The 22,911-nt window shown below is 40.7% G+C and overlaps 1 protein-coding gene across 1 annotated transcript in view; it reads right to left on the reverse strand.

The window, feature by feature from the left end:
* FAT3 (FAT atypical cadherin 3) overlaps nucleotides 1-22,911 on the reverse strand; it is a 717,392-nt gene that overhangs the window by 137,999 nt on the left and 556,482 nt on the right. Inside the window, exon 5 of the mRNA XM_066248474.1 lies at nucleotides 1,718-2,032. Within this exon, the coding sequence (XP_066104571.1) occupies nucleotides 1,718-2,032 (315 nt within the window). The remainder of the gene's footprint in view (nucleotides 1-1,717; nucleotides 2,033-22,911) is intronic.

Here is a 22,911-nt window from a genome sequence, read left to right on the forward strand (position 1 = left end):
TTCTCAGGAGAAGGAAAGTAAAGAAAGCAGGATGGGCCCTGGCCAGTTGGCTCAGTGGTAGAGCGTAGGCCTGGCATGTGGAAGTCTCAGGTTTGATTCCCAGCCAGGGCACACAGGCAAAGCGCCCATCTGCTTCTTCACCCTTCCCCTTCTCCTTTTTCTCTATCTCTCTCTTCTCCTGCAGCCAAGGCTCCATGGGAGCAAAGTTGACCCGGGTGCTGAGGATGGCTCCATGGCCTCCACCTCAGGTGCTAGAATGGCTCTGGTTGCAACAGAGCAGCGCCCCAGATGGGCAGAGCATCGCCCCCTAGTGGGCTTGCCTGGTGGATCCTGGTCAGGCTCATGAGGGAGTCTGTCTCTGCCTCATTTCTCACTTCAGAAAAATACAAAAAAAAAAAAAAAAAAGCAGGATGGACATGGGATGATGCTAAGCAAGGATGTGGTCTCAGCTAAAGTCTAATCTCAGCCTTATCCCATAGAGAGCTTGGAATCATTAACTGCACTATAGAGTTGAATTCACCTGGAAGATAGGGGGTTGGGCTTCTGTATCAGGTGTCAGTCAGTCATTGGCTGTGGGCTGCTGGGCTAGGGTGGAAATGTGGAAGCTCTCAGGGCAAGAAGTTCAGGCGAAGAGGACTCCCTGGAGAAGAGGCCAGCTATGATCCCTCAGCAGCCAACATTCAGTCACAGGAGTTGGAGGATAGCTGCATCAGCTTGGCAAAGGGAATCTGGGTGGGGACCAACAGTATCCACTACAGTGCACTCAGTCCTCTAAAATTTCCATTGGCAAGTCCCACACACCTGCAACAGCACTTATTACATCAGAGCTGTACGTGGTAGAAACAGGGCTAGTTTTATATTATCTTCTTTTCTCTGCCCACTCTTCTGAATGTATTACTGATAAGGGAAAGAAGCTAAGTCCAGACCATAGGAGTGGAAAGATGAATTAAGGGATTCAGATCATCCTTTAAAGTAATGACGAGCTGACTGTAAATTAGCAGAGAAAGTTAAGGACTGAAAGAAGGATGGCAGATGGCACTAACTCGACATCTGTTGCGACCCTGAAAAGTGCCCATCATCTGTAGGATGACCAGTCCCCTTTCTGTTGTAGACACTACATGTCTAATGTGGTTGGGGATAGGGGGAACAGGCTGGCACCTTAGGCACAGAAGTTTAAGTCTCTATTTGAGATGATGCTCATTTTTGTTTTTATTTTTAATTTTCTAACACTCAAAAATTGTCACTTTTTACTTTAGTTTTTTTCTCACATTTTGGAGAATTTACATAGCTATGAATTTTCCCCCTCACAATTCACAAAGCTAAATTCATGTTCTATCACACTGTCAACAATTGCAACAGTTGTATCCTTTGGGAATTCTTGGAGACACATTGAGTGGTGTTGAGTAGCTGTAGGATATGTCACTTGGCTATTCCCCTATCCTCATTTTACATCTATGCTCAGTACTTTGAAACAATTTAGGATCACAGGAAGTGTGTTGAGTATGTGATGGAGCAGTTTGTGAACTGGGGATGGGGGAGGTTTACTGATAGTACCCAACCAAAAAATGGGACCATTATGTAAGAATATCCCTGAAACAGAGGTAGCTTTCCACTGCTATGTGGCTACTCTAAAGACTTCCTGTTCAAAGGAATATACATGAATAAGAAAGTGATGCCCTCTCCCCATTAATGTTATTGAGGTGCAGAAAAATCTTACCGTTAGGATGTCATAACTCCCTGCTGTAAATTGCTTTCTGGAAGAAACCATGCCAGTTTTAGGGTCAATAAAAAACTTTCCATCATCATTCCCATCCACTATACTGTAGGAGATTTCTGCGTTGGGGCCCTCATCTCTATCAAATGCAAAAGCCCTGTAAATGGGTTCTCCCCTCTTCTTCCGGTCACGCTCCGGTAGCTTGATCTGGTAGACCTTCTCTGGGAACTGGGGCTTGTTGTCATTTTCATCCAGAACCTGAACCACCACCCAAATGGTTGACTGTTTCGGGGAGGAACCACCATCTGTCACAGTCACCTGAGATTCAAAAGAGAAAGCATTTTACAATCAGAAAGGAGAATATCTTTGCTTGCCATTCCTCTTCTTGTCACCCACAAAAGATCTATTCTCTGCCCAAGAACATCTCAACTTTTCCTATTCCTGCGGTACATGTCACATGTATGACTCTTCATAGTTCATCCATGAAAACAGGGGAATGCCCTAAATGCAGTAATGGAAATCACTGCTGAAAGGATAGGAGAGAGGTAAGGCTCTCATAAAATAGAGTAAAGAGAGAAAAGAAATAGGACTTCTTTACGAAATGTGCCAGCTTCTGTAGACTTGGACCTAAAACTACTCCCTTCAACAGACACAATTATAATTTATAACCCCTGAGTATTTCTTCTAATCCTTGAACAATGCTGTCACCATTCAAATTTTTTCACTATTCATTTTCTTTTCTTTCTCTTTCATGTTCATGTAAAATTAGTTATTTTTACATTGTTAATGAACTAAAGGGAAACTGTGATATATACTTCACAATATAATGGCTGGTTATAATTACATTTGACAGTTAAAATATGTTCTTTACAGTCATAAAATGATGTTTTTTTGCTCCCTGGAAAATGAGAAGGGGGTGGACACCCCTTTCCATATCTCTGAGACTCTAGTCTTACATATGACTGTGAAAATTGAGAGAAATAAAGATCATGCATATAAAAATCTGCATTGCAGATATAAAAAGTCTTTGAGTCTTACTGTGAATTATCTTCTTAGTCATAGTGATAAGAATTAATATCATATTAATACTTAACATGTGGATAGTGACACAGTATCTAAAGTACTCTCCCATGCATTATCTCATTCACTTTCCAGAACAACATTTTCAGTAAGTAGAAAAGGTTGATTTATTCCCATTTTACAGATGAGAAAATAGAGGCACAGAGATCCCATTGCTACCAAGTGCTAAAGCCAAGTATTAAATTTTTGGCAATTCTGCTTTACCACCAAACGTGGAAGAACCTATATTTAATCTTTGAATCATTACCATGAATATGACAGCTTATTACCTCAAACTATGTCTTTGGAGACTTGGAAGGAAGATGAAGATGCACTCATCATAAATAGGAGAAAAACACAGTGAACTACCATACCCAATCATCTAATTTTTCACCTAATAAACCAACTTGACAGCAATAATGGGAAATAAAGGCCAAAAATTTGGCAAAACAAATTAAAGACTTCTTTGCAAAATGGAACTGCAATCTAGTTTAGTTTCTCTTACAAGCAGTCTAGGAGAATGGCTTTAACAGACTTAAGGTAAAATTTCAGAGGCATTCTTGCTTTCTCTGAAAAAATCAGGTTTCCTTCCAAGATTATTTTCCCAATTGGTTTATGTTTCACAAAAGAAACACGTCAGGGCCAATATGTGCCAAGGGTGGATTTGACTCGAGCTAATTCCTGGTCACGCTGTGTTCTGAAGAGGTGCATTCTGCTACTGCTGAACTAAAATGTTATACTCCCAGTTGAGCTGTGTTGACCAAAACACATTGATTTCTTGGCTGCTCAACTCCTCTGCCTCTCTTTTCTGCTTGCACAGCCACTTTCCAACTCAGAGAACCCTCACAGTCTTTCCCATGCATAAAATCACCTCCTCCTTGCTTGTCAATGAATATCCCCGGTGAGCTCTTAGATGGAGCTCTGGTATTTGTTCAAAGCTAGGTGGCGGCCAAGGAAAAGAGCCACTCTCTGGCTGTGGTTCACTGCTTACTCGAGGATCCTGCTATTGTATAAATGTTTCATTTGGAGTGGACCTGAATGGATAAAGCCAGGTCCTTGAGGTTTGTGCAAGCAGGAGAGGGGTGGCAGCCGCGCAGGCTTATGCATCAGCTCCCAGGTGTGCTACAGGGAGCTAGGTCATCTATGTCACCACCTCATTTAAGCACCCAGCTGTCTTGCTGCCCCAGGCTATGCAGGCATCCTTAGTTCCTTGAACATGTTCTTCCATATCAGGTCTTTTGCACATGACATCTTCTCTCCCTGGACTGCTCTCCCCATCTCTTCATCCTCAGCTAGGATGTAACTGACCCCACAGATCAAGTGCCAGCCCCCTCCTCTATTCCACTCCCAAATTATGTACTATTAAATCTCCCTAAGTACTTTTCTTTGGTATTACTTACTGTTGTGTAAATTAACATATACATGATTCTCTAATCTAAACGAATAGGTTGCATAAAGGCAGGACAGACTTGACCTTTTTGTTCACTGCTTTCACCCGTGTCAAGCCACACAGCACATCCTGCACACTAGCTTATTTAATGAATTAGATGTTAATTCAGTTCTTACTTGGTCAATCTCTTTAGCCAAAGCAGTCTCACCTTGTGAAACCTTCATAGATCATTCAAGGCTCTTTATAACATCATTATAAGCTGCCTTTCCTGCCTTTGGCCCATAACTCTTACACCTTCTTACCCATGGCTTTAATCACCACCTATATGCTGAAAACTTTCCAGTGTATATACTCTTGTGCCTAAGCCTTGTTCCCATCTCCAAACCAACATGTTTAACCATTTAATAAGAATCTAGACGTCATGGAAATGGCGCCGTGAGCAGCGCGTCCGACAGCTCTCCCCTAAATCACAACAAATTTATCAACTAGAAACAGAAAAATTTATCCTCGGAGCATTCCGGAGTTCCACACAAACTGATAGCGAAAGGACAGTTATCACTTGAATCTGAGAGACGAGGGTGTGGAGGAAGCTACCACAGGGACGTTCTTTCAAACCGCAAGGAAGTGCGCCTGTGGTGAGTCAGCCCATATACTTGGGAACCGCGAGCCGCCTTGAGCGGCCGCCGCGAGCCGCTGCCACGAGCCGCTGCGAGCAGCCGCGCGCGCCCGGTCCGGTTGAGCACTGCTGACATTCCCAGCGGCCCGCACACTGCGAGTGGGGGTCGCTGGCCACCGGTGCCCGGAGCGCCCCATTCGCGCGCGTGCCTTGGGCATTCCACGCGCCCAGGGCGCCCTGCTGGCCCGCACACCCAGGGGGCTCCATTATCCTGCGCCTGGTGCGGTACAGCTGCCAGCGGCGGGGCGAGCGGGAGAGGCTTGGGAGATTCTCTCCGTGGGCGCGGCACCTCACCCAGCCATTCAAGCTAACAATCAAGCGTTGGGGGAGGGGCGCGCGCAGGCAGCCTAAAATACCTTCGGAAGCACAGCTGCGACCCAATCACTGAAATTAGCTTAACCCATGAAATCTGCGCACCCTCGGTTCTAATTGATAAGATCTCTCTCAGTTCAGCGATCCAAGACAAGAGGCGTGATATTTTTTAGTGCCTCTCGCTAAAGGGGCGGGGGCAACTTCTGATTGATAGAGCCTCCATATTCAGGGATAAACGCTAACAAGAAGGACTTGGCAGATAATAAGGTCTATACTACACTAGTCGTAAGCGGAGACTAGTGCCTCTTCTTCCCTGCAAAAACAGGCTACAAAGTGTGGAAAGCCTGGGTTGAGAGGTCCAACTAAATGATAGGCGCTGAACAGTCACCTTGACAACAATTGACTCCCACCCCAGCCTGATTACACTGGAGGCCCTGACTGTCAGAGCCTTTCCCAAAGCCTTGCACTGAGTGGGGATAGAGTGGGGATTTCCCAGCTCTTTGAGCCTCTTACTCCCCAGGCAGAAGCAGTTGCAGCCTTATAGCTGGATCACCAGGCTGCTAATTCAGAAAGGGGGGACTAGGAGAGGGAATCCAGGAAAGCAAACTCTCTCATCGTTGGACCCTGCAAATGCCAACAAGCCTTTACTTCCAGCAAGACTAAAGCCAAATATATGACATTGCCATAGAATCCCATCAACTGCAAATCCCTACCTAAGAGTGACACAGGGGCAGAGCCTGGGGTACAGAGTCACCGACCAGGAAGAGGGAGAGAAAAGAAAAAGGAAGAAGTTAACCTCTCAAAATCAAGAAAAACCCACAGACTTTACAACTTGATCCACTAATTTTTTGTTGTTGTTGTTGTTGTTTGTTTCTTCTATCTTTTTGCCTTTATTTCCTCCACCTCGGTCCTTCTATTCTCTGCCCATCTTATGCTTCCCCTTTCTTGAACTACACTACCCATGAGTGTTGCATTTTATTTTTCTTCTTCATCCTCACCCTCCTTTAAGGTTATACTCCAAAACACTTAACTCTCACTCTCTCCTCTTTTGTTTTTTTTTTTTTTGTTTTTTTTTGTCTTGCTTTATTTTGTTTTTTTCTCCTCCTATTTTATTTCTTCCTTCGTTTTTCTCTTTTTCTTATTTTTTCCTTTCTATTCGTTTTTTCTTTTCTCATTTTACTTTCCTCCCATATAATCCTCAATCACGAACAAATTAGTTAATTTGGGACTCAAGGCTTTTTTTTGGCTTTATTTCTCTTTTTTGCTTTTGTTTTTATTTTTTTTTTCTTGTTTGTTTATTTTTGTGGCATTTTGGGTCCTCCCAACCCAAGGTTTCCATTGTATTTAGTCTTCGCTCCACTTAATATAACAGATTTTTACTTATTATTTTTATTTTTTCTTCTTTATTATTCATTTTTGGTCCTTTTTTCTGGTTCCCTCTTATCCCTCTCATTATATCTCTTAGTTGACCATCACTTACAAGCAAATCATCTTATGCTTGTCTAAGATTTTCTAAGATTTTCTTCCTTTTTTTTTTTTTTTTTGCATTTAGTAGGTCCCTACTCCCTTTTTTTTGCCCCTTGAACTCTTCACCCCAAATCAGGCCCTCCATTATAAGCACGATATTTCCCTGAGGAGGGGAGAGGAGGGAAAGAGAAGAGAGAAAAAAAGGGGGAAATAATAAATTATTACTGTTTTTTTTTGTGGGGTATTTTACCCTTTTTTTTTTTTTTTTTACTTTTTATTCTTTATTAATTCTAATTAGTGCTATCAATAAGACCACCCTCAGATGCCGATAAGAAAGAGGAAATCGAATATTATGGATACAAAAGAAAGAGAGGTAACACAAATAGATGGGGAAAAATCTATGGAGAAAAGACTTAACATATTGGAAGCCTTGGAGCTAAATGACAGAGAATTTAAAATAGAAATCTTAAAAATACTCAGAGATATACAAGAAAACACAGAAAGGCAATATAGGGAGATCAGAAAACAACTCAATGAACACAAAGAATATATTACCAAGGAAATTGAAAGTATAAAAACAAATCAAACAGAAATGAAAAACTCAATTCACGAGCTGAAAAACGAGGTAACAAGCTTAGCTAACAGAACAGCCCAGATTGAAGATAGGATTAGTGAAATAGAAGACAAACAACTTGAGGCACAACAGAGAGAAGAAGAAAGAGACTCAAAAATAATAAAAAACGAGAAAGCCCTACAGGAATTGTCTGACTCCATCAGAAAGAATAACATAAGAATAATAGGTATATCAGAGGGAGAAGAGAAAGAAAATGGAATGGAGAATATACTCAAACAAATAATAGATGAGAACTTCCCAAGCCTGTGGAAGGAACTAAAGCCTCAAATTCAAGAAGCAAACAGAACACCAAGTTTTCTTAACCCCAACAAACCCACTCCAAGGCACATCATAATAAAGATGACACAAACCAATGACAAAGAAAAAATTCTCAAGGCAGCCAGGGAAAAGAAGAGTACAACATATAAAGGAAGGCCTATTAGATTATCATCAGATTTCTCAGCAGAAACTATACAAGCTAGAAGAGAGTGGACCCCAATATTTAAAGCCCTGAAACAGAGGAACTTTCAGCCAAGAATACTATACCCATCAAAGCTATCCTTCAAGTATGAAGGAGATATAAAAACATTCACAAATACAGAAAAGATGAGAGAATTTATCAACAGAAAGCCCCCACTCCAGGAAATACTAAAGGGGGTTTTCCAACCAGATTCAAAGAACAAAAGAAAACAACACCACAAGTAACAGCTCCACCAAGAACACAATAAAACCAAACTTAAACTGTGACAACAAAGGAAAAAAAGGGGGGAGAGGATGGAGATTAACAGTAGCAAAGGATGATGAAGTGCAGAAATACTCATAAGATAGGGTACTACAATGAATATGGTAGGTACCCTTTTCATTACTTAATGGTAACCACCCTTAAAAAAACCACCACAAAAACACTTGACTTAAAAAAGGTAGCAACAGAGGAAAGAAGTATGGAACACAAACAAACAAAAACAAATGATAGAAAAACAAAAGAGAAGAATCAAACTAGATACAAAACTAACAGAAAGCAATTTATAAAATGGCAGTAGGGAACCCACAAGTGTCAATAATTACACTAAATGTAAATGGATTAAACTTACCAATAAAAAGACACAGAGTAGCAGAATGGATTAAAAAAGAAAATCCAACTATATGCTGCCTACAAGAAACACATCTAAGCAACAAGGATAAAAACAAATTCAAAGTGAAAGGCTGGAAAACGATACTCCAAGCAAACAACACCGAATAAAAAGCAGGAGTAGCAATACTCATATCTAATAATGCTGACTACAAGACAGAAAAAGTACTCAGAGACAAAAATGGTCATTTTATAATGATTAAGGGAAAGTTGAATCAAGAAGACATAACAATCCTTAATATATATGCACCAAACCAAGGAGCACCAAAATATATAAGACAGCTACTTATTGACCTTAAAACAAAAACTAACAAAAATACAGTCATACTTGGAGACCTCAATACACCGCTGACGGCTCTAGATCGGTCATCCAAACAGAGAATCAATAAAGATATAGTGGCCTTAAACGAAATACTAGAACACCTGGATATGATAGACATCTACAGGACACTTCATCCCAAAGCGACAGAGTATACATTTTTCTCTAGTGTACATGGAACATTCTCAAGAATTGACCATATGTTGGGCCACAAAGACAATATCAGCAAATTTAGAAAAATTGAAATTGTACCAAGCATATTTTCTGATCATAAAGCCTTGAAACTAGAATTCAACTCCAAAAAAGAGGGGGAAAAACCCACAAAAATGTGGAAACTAAACAACATACTTCTAAAAAATGAATGGGTCAAAGAAGAAATAAGCGCAGAAATCAAAAGATATATACAGACAAATGAAAATGAAAATACGACATATCAGAATCTCTGGGATGCAGCAAAAGCAGTAATAAGAGGAAAGTTCATATCACTTCAGGCCTATATGAACAAACAAGAGAGAACCAAAGTAAACCACTTAACTTCACACCTTAAGGAACTAGAAAAAGAAGAACAAAGACAACCCAAAAGCAGCCGAAGAAAGGAGATAATAAAAATCAGAGCAGAAATAAATGAAATAGAGAACAGAAAAACTATAGAAAAAATCAATAAAACAAGGAGCTGGTTCTTTGAAAAGATCAACAAAATTGACAAACCCTTGGCAAGACTCACCAAGGAAAAAAGACACAGGACTCAAATAAATAAAATCCAAAATGAAAGAGGAGAGATCACCACAGACATCATAGATATACAAAGAATTATTGTAGAATACTATGAAAAATTATATGCCACCAAATACAACAATCTAGAAGAAATGGATAAATTCCTAGAACAATACAACCTTCCTAGACTGAGTCATGAAGAAGCAGAAAGCCTAAACAGACCAATCAGCAGGGAGGAAGTAGAAAAAACTATTAAAAATCTCCCCAAAAATAAAAGTCCAGGCCCAGACGGTTATACTAGTGAATTCTATCAAACATTCAAAGAAGACTTGGTTCCTATTCTACTCAAAGTCTTCCAAAAAATTGAAGAAGAAGCAATACTTCCAAACACATTTTATGAGGCCAACATAACCCTCATACCAAAACCTGGCAAGGATGGCACAAAGAAAGAAAACTACAGACCAATATCTCTAATGAATACAGATGCTAAAATACTAAACAAAATACTGGCAAACCGAATACAAGAACATATTAAAAAAATAATACATCATGATCAAGTGGGATTCATCCCAGAATCTCAAGGATGGTTCAACATACGCAAAACGGTTAACGTAATACACCATATCAACAAAACAAAGAACAAAAACCACATGATCTTATCAATAGATGCAGAAAAGGCTTTTGATAAAATACAACACAATTTTATGTTTAAGACTCTCAACAAAATGGGTATAGAAGGAAAATATCTCAACATGATAAAGGCCATATATGATAAACCATCAGCCAACATCCTATTAAACGGCATAAAACTGAGGACTTTCTACCTTAAATCAGGAACAAGACAGGGTTGTCCACTCTCTCTACTCTTATTCAACGTGGTGCTAGAAGTTCTGGCCAGAGCAATCAGACAAGACAAAGAAATAAAAGGCATCCATATCGGAAAAGAAGAAGTAAAGCTATCACTTTTTGCTGATGATATGATCCTATACATCGAAAACCCGAAGGATTCCACAAAAAGATTATTAGAAACAATAAACCAATACAGTAAGGTCGCAGGATACAAAATTAACATACAAAAGTCCATAGCCTTTCTATATGCCAACAATGAAATATTAGAAAACGAACTCAAAAAAATAATCCCCTTCACGATTGCAACAAAAAAAATAAAATACCTAGGAATAAACATAACAAAGAATGTAAAGGACCTATATAATGAAAATTACAAAGCATTGTTAAGGGAAATCGAAAAAGATACAATGAGATGGAAAAATATTCCTTGTTCTTGGATAGGAAGAATAAATATAATCAAAATGGCCATATTACCCAAAGCAATATACAAATTTAATGCAATTCCCATCAAAATCCCTATGAGATTTTTTAAAGAAATGGAACAAAAAATCATCAGATTTATATGGAACTATAAAAAACCCCGAATAGCCAAAACAATCCTAAGGAAAAAGAATGAAGCTGGGGGCATTACAATACCTGACTTTAAACTATATTATAGGGCCACGATAATCAAAACAGCATGGTATTGGCAGAAAAATAGACACTCAGACCAATGGAACAGAATAGAAAGCCCAGAAATAAAACCACATAATATGGTCAAATAATCTTTGATAAAGGGGCCAACAACACACAATGGAGAAAAGAAAGCCTCTTCAACAAATGGTGTTGGGAAAACTGGAAAGCCACATGCAAAAGAATGAAACTCGACTACAGCCTGTCCCCGTGTACTAAAATTAATTCAAAATGGATCAAAGACCTAAATATAAGACCTGAAACAATAAAGTACATAGAAGAAGACATAGGTACTAAAATCATGGACCTGGGTTTTAAAGAACATTTTATGAACTTGACTCCAATGGCAAGAGAAGTGAAGGCAAAGATAAATGAATGGGACTACATCAGAATTAAAAGTTTTTGCTCAGCAAGAGAAACTGATATCAAAATAAACAGACAGCCAACTATATGGGAACTGATATTTTCAAACGACAGCTCAGATAAGGGCCTAATATCCAAAATTTACAAAGAACTCATAAAACTCAACAACAAACAAACAAACAATCCAATAAAAAAATGGGAAGAGGACATGAACAGACACTTCTCCCAGGAAGAGATACAAATGGCCAACAGATATATGAAAAGATGCTCAGCTTCATTAGTTATTAGAGAAATGCAAATCAAAACTACAATGAGATACCACCTCACTCCTGTTAGATTAGCTATTATCAACAAGACGGGTAATAGCAAATGTTGGAGAGGCTGTGGAGAAAAAGGAACCCTCATTCACTGTTGGTGGGACTGTAAAGTAGTACAACCATTATGGAGGAAAGTATGGTGGTTCCTCAAAAAACTGCAAATAGAACTACCTTATGACCCAGCAATCCCTCTACTGGGTATATACCCCAAAACCTCAGAAACATTGATATGTGAAGACACATGTAGCCCCATGTTCATTGCAGCACTGTTCACAGTGGCCAAGACATGGAAACAACCAAAAGCCCTTCAATAGAAGACTGGATAAAGAAGATGTGGCACATATACACTATGGAATACTACTCAGCCATAAGAAATGATGACATCAGATCATTTACAGCAAAATGGTGGGATCTTGATAACATTATAAGGAGTGAAATAAGTAAATCAGAAAAAAACAAGAACTACATGATTCCATACATTGGTGGAACATAAAAATGAGACTAAGAGACATGGACAAGAGTGTGGTGGTTACCAAGGGTGGGGGGGGGAGGGAGGACATGGGAGGGAGGGAGTGAGAGAGTTAGGGGGAGGGGGAGGGGCACAGAGAACTAGATAGAGGGTGGCGGAGGACAATCTGACTTTGGGCGAGGGGTTTGCAACATAATTTGATGACAAAATAACCTAGACATGTTTTCTTTGAATATATGTACCCTGATTTATTAATGTCATCCCATTACCATTAATAAAAATTTATTAAAAAAAAAAAAAAAAAAAAGAATCTACTCTCTGGCTCTCACATGTACCACAATACCTCCAAATCAGACTGAAATCATTACCCTCAAATCTCTTCCTTCTCCTGTTCTCATTGTCTTAACAAATAATACCCCCATCTACTCTCACATTGGTCGACACCAGAATCCTGGGCATTTATCTAGAATTCTTGCTCTAACTACCCACATTCAACCAAACTTGGTAGCCTTTAGGTATGTCTCATGTGCACCCCAATGCCAGTATCTTCTGCCACAGTGTCCTATGAATAGGCCTCATTTGCATCTTGTTTGGACTATAACATTAGTCTCTTGGTCTCCCTGCCTCTAACCTTCACTCAAAAATCTGACCTGTATACCATTCTTCAGGGGCTCCCTGAGGACAAGGAACTGACCGGGCTTGATTACCACATTATCACAATGTGTTCCTTTCCCTCTCTGCTCAGCTACACTGTGGCCTAGGGGGTCCTGAGTATGCCGTGCTCTTATACCTTCATTCCATTGCACAGCTGTTTGTTTCCATGGAGTACCTTCTTTTGGAAATATACCTGACTCATTCTAGAAGCTTCAGTTCTAACACTCCTTCTTCTGAAAAGCCATTTCTTCCTCCTGCACATCGAGGAAGGCACCATCACCATGTTCCCACTCCACTGTGGGCATAACTCCAAGGCACTAATTATCATCTTGCATTTTTAAGTGTCTGTCTCTTTGTTGGTCTTCACTAATCATTTCATACCTTGAGCAACTTGAAATGAGGGACTGTCTTTTACTTACTCTTATGTTCTGGTAGCCAGTATAGCTCTAAATGCCAAATAAATATTGTTAAATAAAATTAAGAATTACTTTATTTCCCCAAGATAATACATCTAAATATGAAAGTACATTCAGATACCAAAGGGTCTCTGTTTCTTTAACTGTAACAAATAATGATATTGGTATTTTATTATCTTCCCATGTCTTTTCACTCTGTGATTCTATGAATGGGGGCCAGTAGAGACAGACCAAATTTCAATCATACACTCTGGCATTCATATTTAACTTATATCACTGAGAACACTACTAATTCCATGATTACTCATAATGATTTCTAGCCAATTCTAAAACTGTGCTGGTCACTTATCTACAATCTACTGAAGTGATTTATTCATGTGTCTGGCTCCTTCAGTTCACTGTGAGCTATTCAAAGGCAGGGACCTTGTCTTTTGTATCTCTTTCCTGGAATGTGGTATGCTCCTAATAAATGTTTGCTGAACTGTACTACACCATAACTAACCTCAAAGTCTTAATTTCCATTATTATTTCTGTGCAAATTAATAAACATTAAGCTCATTTAAGATGGAGTTGGGAGGTTAGAAACAGACAACTCTCACACATGTGTTACTCAACGCATACTACTGACCCCAGTAGAAAGAGATATGTACCTTGCATCTCCAATAGGAAGTGGTACCACATTACTACCTCAGCAGGAGGAAGATTCCTCCTTGCCCAGTTACAGCTCAGCCAATGAGTGACTACTATTACTCAGCCAATGAAAAATCATGTATATGTATACTACACACTTCCAGTCTCTTCCAATGGACTCCTCATTTGCCATAGTACCTCCCAAGTCCGCAAAAAAAAACAAACATTTCCCTCCTTTGTTTCTCTGGACTTGTGTGTGGCTTTTGCCTGTAGACAACATGCTCCAAATTACAATTCTTGGTTGTTTTCAAATAAACCCATTTTGCTGGAGAAATAGCTGGCAGTCTATTTGTTTAAGGTCAACATTTTTTCTAGACCCACTCATGTGTCCCACCATAATTGCACCTAAATTAATCTTTAATGTTTCCATCAGATTCTTAGACTTCATACTTAATACCACCAAAGGTCTCATGAGGAGTTAATCCATATGAGAGAAGTAGCAGCACTGGTGATGGAAACAAAATCAAGTCTCCATGCTCCCTTTCTCTGCATCATTTTTCATTAATGATGCAAAGAATTAGCCATTGTTTAGAAACTATCCATTGTCTTCCTGCTCAACCACAACCTGAAATACCAAGCCAGTCTAACTTAGATTTTCTGTTCTCATCATTGATCAATAATCAGTGGTTTGGCAATCAATCAAAAGCATGAAAGATGAGTTTCTTCAGTTGTTCACAGCTAACAAAAGGAACCACAGAGTTGAGAACCACTGAAAGAATAACACAATCTGGTTCAATTTTCTGTGGTGCTCTGAGGTCTGTGAAGCCCAGGCAGAGCCAGAAGGTAATGAACGTGGCCCACTGGATTAGGACAAAATTACAAAGAACATGTTTTTAAGTCTATCCCTGAAAGATGCAAAAGCTTTATTAGACCAAAAGTGGATAAACATTGAGAATTCTGAAGTTATGGCGTGTGGTGGAAGGTCACACTTCTCACTCACTGAAAGTGCCTGATGTATTTCTGTTGTCTCTCCCTGCAACAGATACCATCTGTAAACTGCCCCAGCACTGAGACCTGGGGTCTTGTCTGCTGCTTGTCTCCAGTGATTACAAGAGTGGCTGAGAATATATTCAATTATTTCTAAGATGGAGAGTTCAGTTCAGTCATACTCCTCAACCATTAATTTATCAAAAATGGCTATTTACAAGCTATTATATTTAAAGTAGTAAACTTCTCTTCGGGGATTACATATATTCCCCCACTGCTCTTTATTTGTCCTTGAACCTTTATCCTTATGTGATTTCATTAAAAAATGTGTGTGTGTGTGTGTGTGTGTGTGTGTGTGTGTGTGTGTGTATATGTTTATTTATTGCATGTCTGCCCCGCTTAGGATATGAGCTCCATAAAGCATAGATTTTCACCTGTTTTGTTCACAGATGCATCCCTAGCATCTACAACAGTGGATGTAGTAAGCATTTATTAAATATTTGTTACACTAATTAATGAAATATACATCCAGTGCCCCTAGTTACAACACTCTTTCCAAGACAAACCAAAATAAATATACATGGCTCCCAATCAAATGCACCCCTCCCCCATGCCTCAATCCTCTGTCATATTACAGATCTGTAAGCATCTGTCACAGATTAGATGTTCTCAATAACACTCAATAACAGCTCAATGTCTGTGACACAGCCCATTTATTAATTGATAGGTTTAATTTTTAAAAAGCACTTTCTAATATTGAGCCTGAATGTATCTGCCTATATTTATTTCAGACTGTTGTAGCTTGATGAGACTACTTTCACTCTTTATAACTGTACAGAAAAAGTATAATTCCTCTTTGATGTTGTTGCAGTTACCTACTTAAAATAACTACAATTCTTTTTTGTCTCTCCCAGTTCTAGGATAGTGATTTTCAACCTTTTTCATCTCATGGCACATAACTAATTACTAATATTCTGCAGCACACCAAAAAAAGTAATATTTTTTGCCAATCTGACAAAAATAGGTAATTTTATTGATTTCCAAAGAAAATAATAATAGCAATTACGTACCCTTTTTGCTCCAAGGTGATTTTTTAAATTTAGAAATAAGGTGTCTATACTTGTATATAAGCATTTCTGGTACCAAGAATTAACCAATCATATGCAACTTTATTATGTGATGCAACCAATAAGAGGCAATTCTATTACATGACCTATCTATTATGGTTCAAGACAGGGCAGTCACACCAGCTATTGTTGGATTGGCTGTTGTCATATTTTTTTTTTTATTTGCCAGTCTGAGGGAAAAGAGGTCAGTGCCCCTGACTAAATGGTATTGCATGTTTTAAATATTCTCGTGGCACACCGGTTGAAAATTGCTATTCTAGGGGTTGACTGAGGCAGTTCTTACTTAGAGTCTCTTGTGTAATTGCAGCTGGGCCTGCAGTCATTGAATATTCCTGTCATCGAATATACACCATCAACCAATGGTGGCCACAGGCTGGGACCTCAGGTAAAACTGAGGTAAAAGCCCCAATATTTACAAGTGCCTCATTGCGTGACTGTGCTCCCTCACAGCATAGTGGCTGGGTTCTAACAGCAACAGGCCTGAAGTACAGAAAGCAGCAGGTGACAATTTCTTAAAGCTGAGCCCAGAAACGGGCACATCATCACCTGATTCAGATGCTACTCACTAACAGTTTCAGAGTTCAGATTTAAGGAGAGGGGGTCATGAATCCCACCTCCATGAGAGGAGAATTAAGTAGGTTAGAAAGCCATATTTTAAAATTGTCACACTCGCCCTGGCCAGTTGGCTCAGCGGTAGAGCGTTGGCCTGGTGTGCGGAGGTCCCGGGTTCGATTCCCGGCCGGGGCACATAGGAGAAGTGCCCATTTGCTTCTCCACCCCCACCCCCTCCTTCCTCTCTATCTATCTCTTCCCCTCCCGCAGCCAAGGCTCCATTGGAGCAAAAGATGGCCCAGGCGCTGGGGATGGCTCCTTGGCCTCTGCCCCAGGCGCTAGAGTGGCTCTGGTCGCGGCAGAGTGACGCCCCAGAGGGGCAGAGCATCGCCCCCTGGTGGGCAGAACGTCGCCCCTGGTGGGCGTGCCGGTGGATCCCGGTCGGGCGCATGCAGGAGTCTGTTTGACTGTCTCTCCCTGTTTCCAGCTTCAGAAAAATACAAAAAAAAAAAAATTGTCACACTCATAAAATCTTTAAGTATATTTAAGTATATTTGGAAATCCTCACCCAAGACTGAAACACTCTAATTCCCATAATCATCTCGCAGGTCATTCATTATAGATAATCAGTTGCTATTCATTATACTGGTGACTTGTTTCAGGTGTTTTCTTATATAACAGCTTCCTTCTTAAAGTACCATGGCTAGGACAAAACAATAGCATATTAATCTTATTCAGAGCTGTGCAAACTACCTCTGTAGCCCTAAACACAATCTCATACATGTCCATTCAGTTTGTGACTCGACTTATTCTGGGTGGCAGCCCTGTCACACAGCTCTGTTAGATGGGTGAATTAAACCATTTTGGTTTTTCTTCTGTGAGTAGCAATAAATTATAAGTGTGTGGTTTCTTTTGGAGGCATGTTGCAGGGTTTCACACTGGTTCTTATTAACTTTCACCTTACTGGAGATTTTGACTCCCTATCCTAGATTGTTGGGATAATCATAATGAAGATAGGTGACAGGTGACAAAGGCTTACTCTGTATCAGGGATTCACTGTGAGAGCCAAGCTCATGCTCTTTTAATTGTTTAATTCCTTTCTTTGCTAAAAACAATCCTGTGCTTGTCCAAGGTCACACTGCTCTGAAGTGGCAGAGCCTTGTTTTAATCCTGGCAACCTGGCTCTGAACCACGGATCAGCAAATTACAACCAAACCTGCTCATTTGTTCTTGTATATAGAGTTCTGTTGGGATGCAGCCCTGCCCCTTCATATTATTATTGAACACGTCATCTATGGCTGCTTTGCTGCTATAAAGGCATACTTGAGTAGCTAAAGCAGAGATTGTATGGGCCACAAAACCTATGTTTGTCCTTTTAAAGAAATATTTGCAGATCTCTGTCCTCAACCTTATGTTCCGCTGCCTTTTTTTTTTTTTTTTTTTTTTTTTTTTTGTATTTTTGTAAAGTTAGAAGCTGAGAGGCAGTCAGACAGACTCCCACATGCACCTGACTGGGATCCACCTGGCATGTCCACCAAGGGGCGATGCTCTGCCCATCTGGGGCATTGCTCTGGTTGCAACAGAGGCAGAGGCCACAGAGCCATCCCCAGCGCCCAGGCCATCTTTGCTCCAATGGAGCCCTGACTGTGGGAAGGGAAGAGAGAGATAAAGAGGAAGGAGAGGGGGAAGAGTGGGGAAGTAGGTGAGAGTTTCTCCTGTGTGTCCTGACTGGGAATCGAACCCGGGACTTTCACACGCTGGGCTGACGCTCTACCGCTGAGCCAACCAGCCAGGACCCTGCTGCCTTTTTTATTATATTGATTATCACTTACAGCACACCTGCTTTGCTCAGTCCTTGTTATAATCATTTACATTGTCACTACTTTTCACAGGACCCTGTAAGGCATTGCCATTTCTATTCTTCAAGTGAAGACGGTGAGGCTCTGGACTTAAGTAACTTTTGCAAGGCCACTCAGCCAGTAAGTGACAAAACGTGGGTCTGCCCCCAAGTCCGTTTGGCGTCCTGTCCTGCTCTCTTCCTCACCCTGAACAGCCTGGGAGAAGCATCTGTTAACCATGTGTTTAAAACTCCCTCCTCAAGTGTGGCTTTGGAACAAAATCAAGCTTGGAGTTGTGCTTCTAGAATCAAGCTTTTCCTTTCTCTGATGACCGGGTCTGTCTCTGACTGTCTCTGTCTCCAGTCCTTGCACACCCTTCCTGCTTTCTTCAATTTCTTCAAAGCTGCCACCAGGTGTGGGTCACGACCGCAACTTCTCTCAACACTTCAAGTCTTGAGACCCAACTTTATTTAGTGCTGTACCTCTTCTTCTGCTATCTTGTTACACTTCCACACCTTCCGCTCCCTCTCACACAACCTGCTCTATCCTGCTCCCCAATGAAGGCAATGGGGGGAAGGAGGGGCTGGGTGGTCCCCAGTTTCTGTTATCTCTTATTATTTTTTTTTTTGTATTTTTCTGAAGCTGGAAACGGGGAGAGACAGTCAGACAGACTCCCGCATGTGCCCAACTGGAATCCACCCAGCACGCCCACCAGGGGGCGATGCTCTGCCCATCCAGGGTGTAGCTATGTTGTGACCAGAGCCACTCTAGCGCCTGGGGCAGAGGCCACAGAGCCATCCCCAGCGCCCGGGCCATCTTTGCTCCAATGAAGCCTTGGCTGCAGGAGGGGGAGAGACAGAGAGGAAGGAGAGGGGGAGGGTTGGAGAAGCAGATGGGCGCTTCTCCTGTGTGCCCTGGCCGGGAATTGAACCCAGGACTTCTGCATGCCAGGCCGATGCTCTACCACTGAGCCAACTGGCCAGGGCCCTGTTATCTCTTATTTATTAGGCACTTAGTGGTTATTCTGTGTCGGCCTTCTTCCATGTGCTTCCCAAATGTAAACTCATTCATCCCCTGGTCAGGCCCGGGAGAAGGTGGAATGAATGTCTCCAATCTACAGATTAGAAACAGGCCCTGAAAGATGCTGTAAGTTAGACTCAACCTGGTCCAGGGGCTGTGCCCCTAACCTAGGAGTGGCCAACACTTTTTGCCTCCCGGGCCAGATTAGAAAGAAAACTTTTTTCACGGGCCAGATGAAATATTAAAGTTAAAAAATGTTAAATACAAAAATGATTTGTTTAAGTAAACAAAATTTTATTATGTAATTTGTTTATGAATAAATGAGTGAAAAATTTAATATACAATATTATTTTAATAAAAATATATTTTAATAAAAATATAATTACATACTATATAAATATACAAACTGTATCACATTCAATCGAAACAATATTTAATTGATAGAAGGAGCTTGAAGGGGTTATATCGCAAATAAAATAATTATTTCATTTTACAAACAGCCTGGACACGTTTTCAGTTATCCACTGCAGTTATTGTCTATGCTATAATGCCACTTGAATCATTTCACTTGACCACAAAAATAACGAATTGTTTGACCGTGGGTGCGCACTGGCAAACTCTGCCTAAAAGAATGTGGGTTTCACATCCCTGCTAAACATCAAACAGTTCATATTGAATACAAACGAGTACAAAAGTTGTAAATCTTTAAAATGGAATTTTTTTTTCTTCTAAGTATCGTGAATCCATTTGACCAATTATTGGAAGTTAACCCTAGATTAGTCACATGTGGAATTCTTTTCCGCATATCACTATCTTCTTAAATATCTTGATTTCCAATAAGCAAAGATGTTTCTGCTTCTGAGTAGCTGAGATTTTCAAGTAGCGGAGAATATTAAAAATTTAACCGTGGGCTGCATAAACTCATTACGCGGGCCAGATCCAGCCCACGGGCCATATGTTGGCCATGCCTGCCCTAACCACTACCTCTCAACAACACGCTCGCTGTAAATAGTGAGCGTGGCCACATTCTCCCTCCTCTGAACACAGTTTAAACACGCCCTTTCATTGGCCTCAGCACCACAGTTTAAGTAAGGATGGCAAGTCGGTGGCACGTGGCTGTGGCTGCTCCGTTCTGCCAGCTGCAGCCTGAGGCCACGGAAGACAGACAGCTTGCTCTTCACACTGCAGGTGGGCTGCAGCCCCAGCGCCTCCCAGATAGAGCTCCTCAGAGCACTGTGGTCCAGCTGCCACTGTCTAGGCCGAACACATCCCAAGTGCCCGGTATCCCCACACTCATCCTGGGCTGCTGCTTTGCTCCTCTTGATTCTGGCAATACTCCTCCTTCTTCTCAAGTACTTTGTGCCCTTCTTTGAGTCTCCTGATTGTTATAAGCTATTTTAACACCTGAAACTCTTCTAAAATAGAAGACGAAGATCAAAAGAAATTTGTTTTTTCTCCTCTCTCTCATTACTAAGGTCTCAGGGTACAGCTAATAGATTCTCTGCAAGGAAGAAATCTAAAGATAAAGCTATTTTAGCTAAGGCTTCCAACTACACATGTCAAATAGGTTACAGATATGCAGCAGTATTGACCCTCCTCTCTCTTAGGTAAATAGTATAACCTCACACAGCTGGACCCCAGGGCTAGCCACCTCTGGATGCAGTTAGCTTTTCTTTTTACCTAAAAACAAATGTTACCATATTATCATATTTTATGTACACCATAATGGGAACAATATTAGAAAGCCCAGTAATGAATTACTAATAAGTCTTGGATCTGACTGTATGTTGAAACAATATGTCTAGGAAAATCCTTGGATCCAAAGGACATACTAAGAGTAGGACTTTAGATGCTGTGACTATTGAAAATTAATTCCGGCGAGGAAGCCTATTTTCACTCATTTCTTCCCAGACCCGTTACGACTGCACACCTTTCACCATTCACGTGTCGTGGCTGTCTCCATTCCTGGCCACCACACAGGCAGGGCCCCAGATGACGAGGCCCACTGTTGAGTCTTTTCTTACCCTGATTGTGTTTTCACGTGTACTGAAGAACTTCAGAGTAAAGCGAGCTGCCTTTGCTCACCTCTATTAGACTCAGGAAGGCATAAAGTCTCTAGATATTAAGAGAACTCAAGAGTAAGTGAGCGTTTAGACATCATTCTGGTTCAATTCACTGGTTTTACAGATGAGAAAACAGGTCTAGACAGATGAGCTTCACAGCCTAACACTATATTGCTAGCAATAATCCCAGTCTTCCAAGACACCGGTTCCCCAACTCCAAGCTGTCCTTCAGTACTGCATTCATGAGACCAGCACTCACAAATTCTCAATGGTGTGACTGCAGTATTGCAGAGGTTTGATTTAGGCATTTTTCAGAATGTTGAACTCTTTTTTAAAAAAAATGTGCTTAGAGTAGACATTGTGTTTATTTTTAACCTTTAAAATGTTTCACAAACATTAAATACTTAATCCTTCCAAGATAGAAGAGAAGTTGAAAACAAGACAACTTTGTCTCCTTTTTGCGAGTGGAGAAATGGAGACCACCCAGGGGTGGATGTCAAGCTGGGGTGGGGAGTCAGACCTGTGTGCTGACGGACTCACACAGCAGAGTTGGGCAGAAAAGTGTTTTCAGCCTTTTCTGAATAGAAAACTATGTGCAAACAGTAAATTAAAGGGGAGGTCTTTAAGGAGGAACAATTCTTGAAGATAAACTTTCTGAAATGTGAAATCATTGAGCTAAAGTTTACCTGAACTATATAACCCATACTTTCCGTGGAAAGAAACAAGCCAGTCTCAAATCATCGGCTCTGGGTTTTATTCCATGTGATTTATTTGACCTATAATCTGGCATTAAGGATGAGTTAGATGTAGATTGGTAGGTCTCCTGGTCACTTAACATCCTGCTTTCCTGGCCACCCCCGCCACCCCCACCTTGTGTTGTTTCTATGAGGTGCAGTCAAGGGACATACTCTCTGGACTGGGAATCCTCATGTTCCTGTGATGTTTTTTAGTAAGCCAGGTGCTTCAGGAGATGATATTTCTTAGGTTGAGTAAATTTATAGAATGGTTTATTTTGCAAGGAAAACATTTTCATCTGAAATAAAAAGAAGGGGATAAGGAATTAAAAGGAAAGAAAGGAAGAAAAGAAGGATGAGACTAGAGGAAGGAAAAAGGAAAGGAGGAAGAAGAGACTCAGTCTGGAGTGAGGTAGGGAAGAAAAGAAACGGAGGAAGGAAACGAGGCAGGCAGGTCGGGAGCCTTCGGGGGAGAGGGAACCGAGGAGGCACAGAGAGGCTTTGCAAGAGAAAGGGTGTATTCCCTTCATACAGGGAAAGCCATTTACAAAGAAGACAAGAAAATCCATGGGAATACATAAGTCAGGTGAGAGTTTACCCTGAAGTGTCTTTCAGAAAGATTTTGCTAAAATGGTTTAAAAAAAAATCATTGATTTGGGAGAGAGAGAGGAAGGAAGAGAAAGATAGAGGGAGAGGGAGAAACATTGATTTATTGCTCCATTTTATCCATGCATTTGTTGGGTGAGTCTTGTATGTTTGTGCCCTGATGGGATTGAACCCACAACCTCGGTGCATTAGGATGATGCTGTAACCAACCGAGTGAGCTA

Source organism: Saccopteryx bilineata, chromosome 1 (assembly GCF_036850765.1).
Source record: "Saccopteryx bilineata isolate mSacBil1 chromosome 1, mSacBil1_pri_phased_curated, whole genome shotgun sequence".
NCBI classification, from domain to species: domain Eukaryota; kingdom Metazoa; phylum Chordata; class Mammalia; order Chiroptera; family Emballonuridae; genus Saccopteryx; species Saccopteryx bilineata.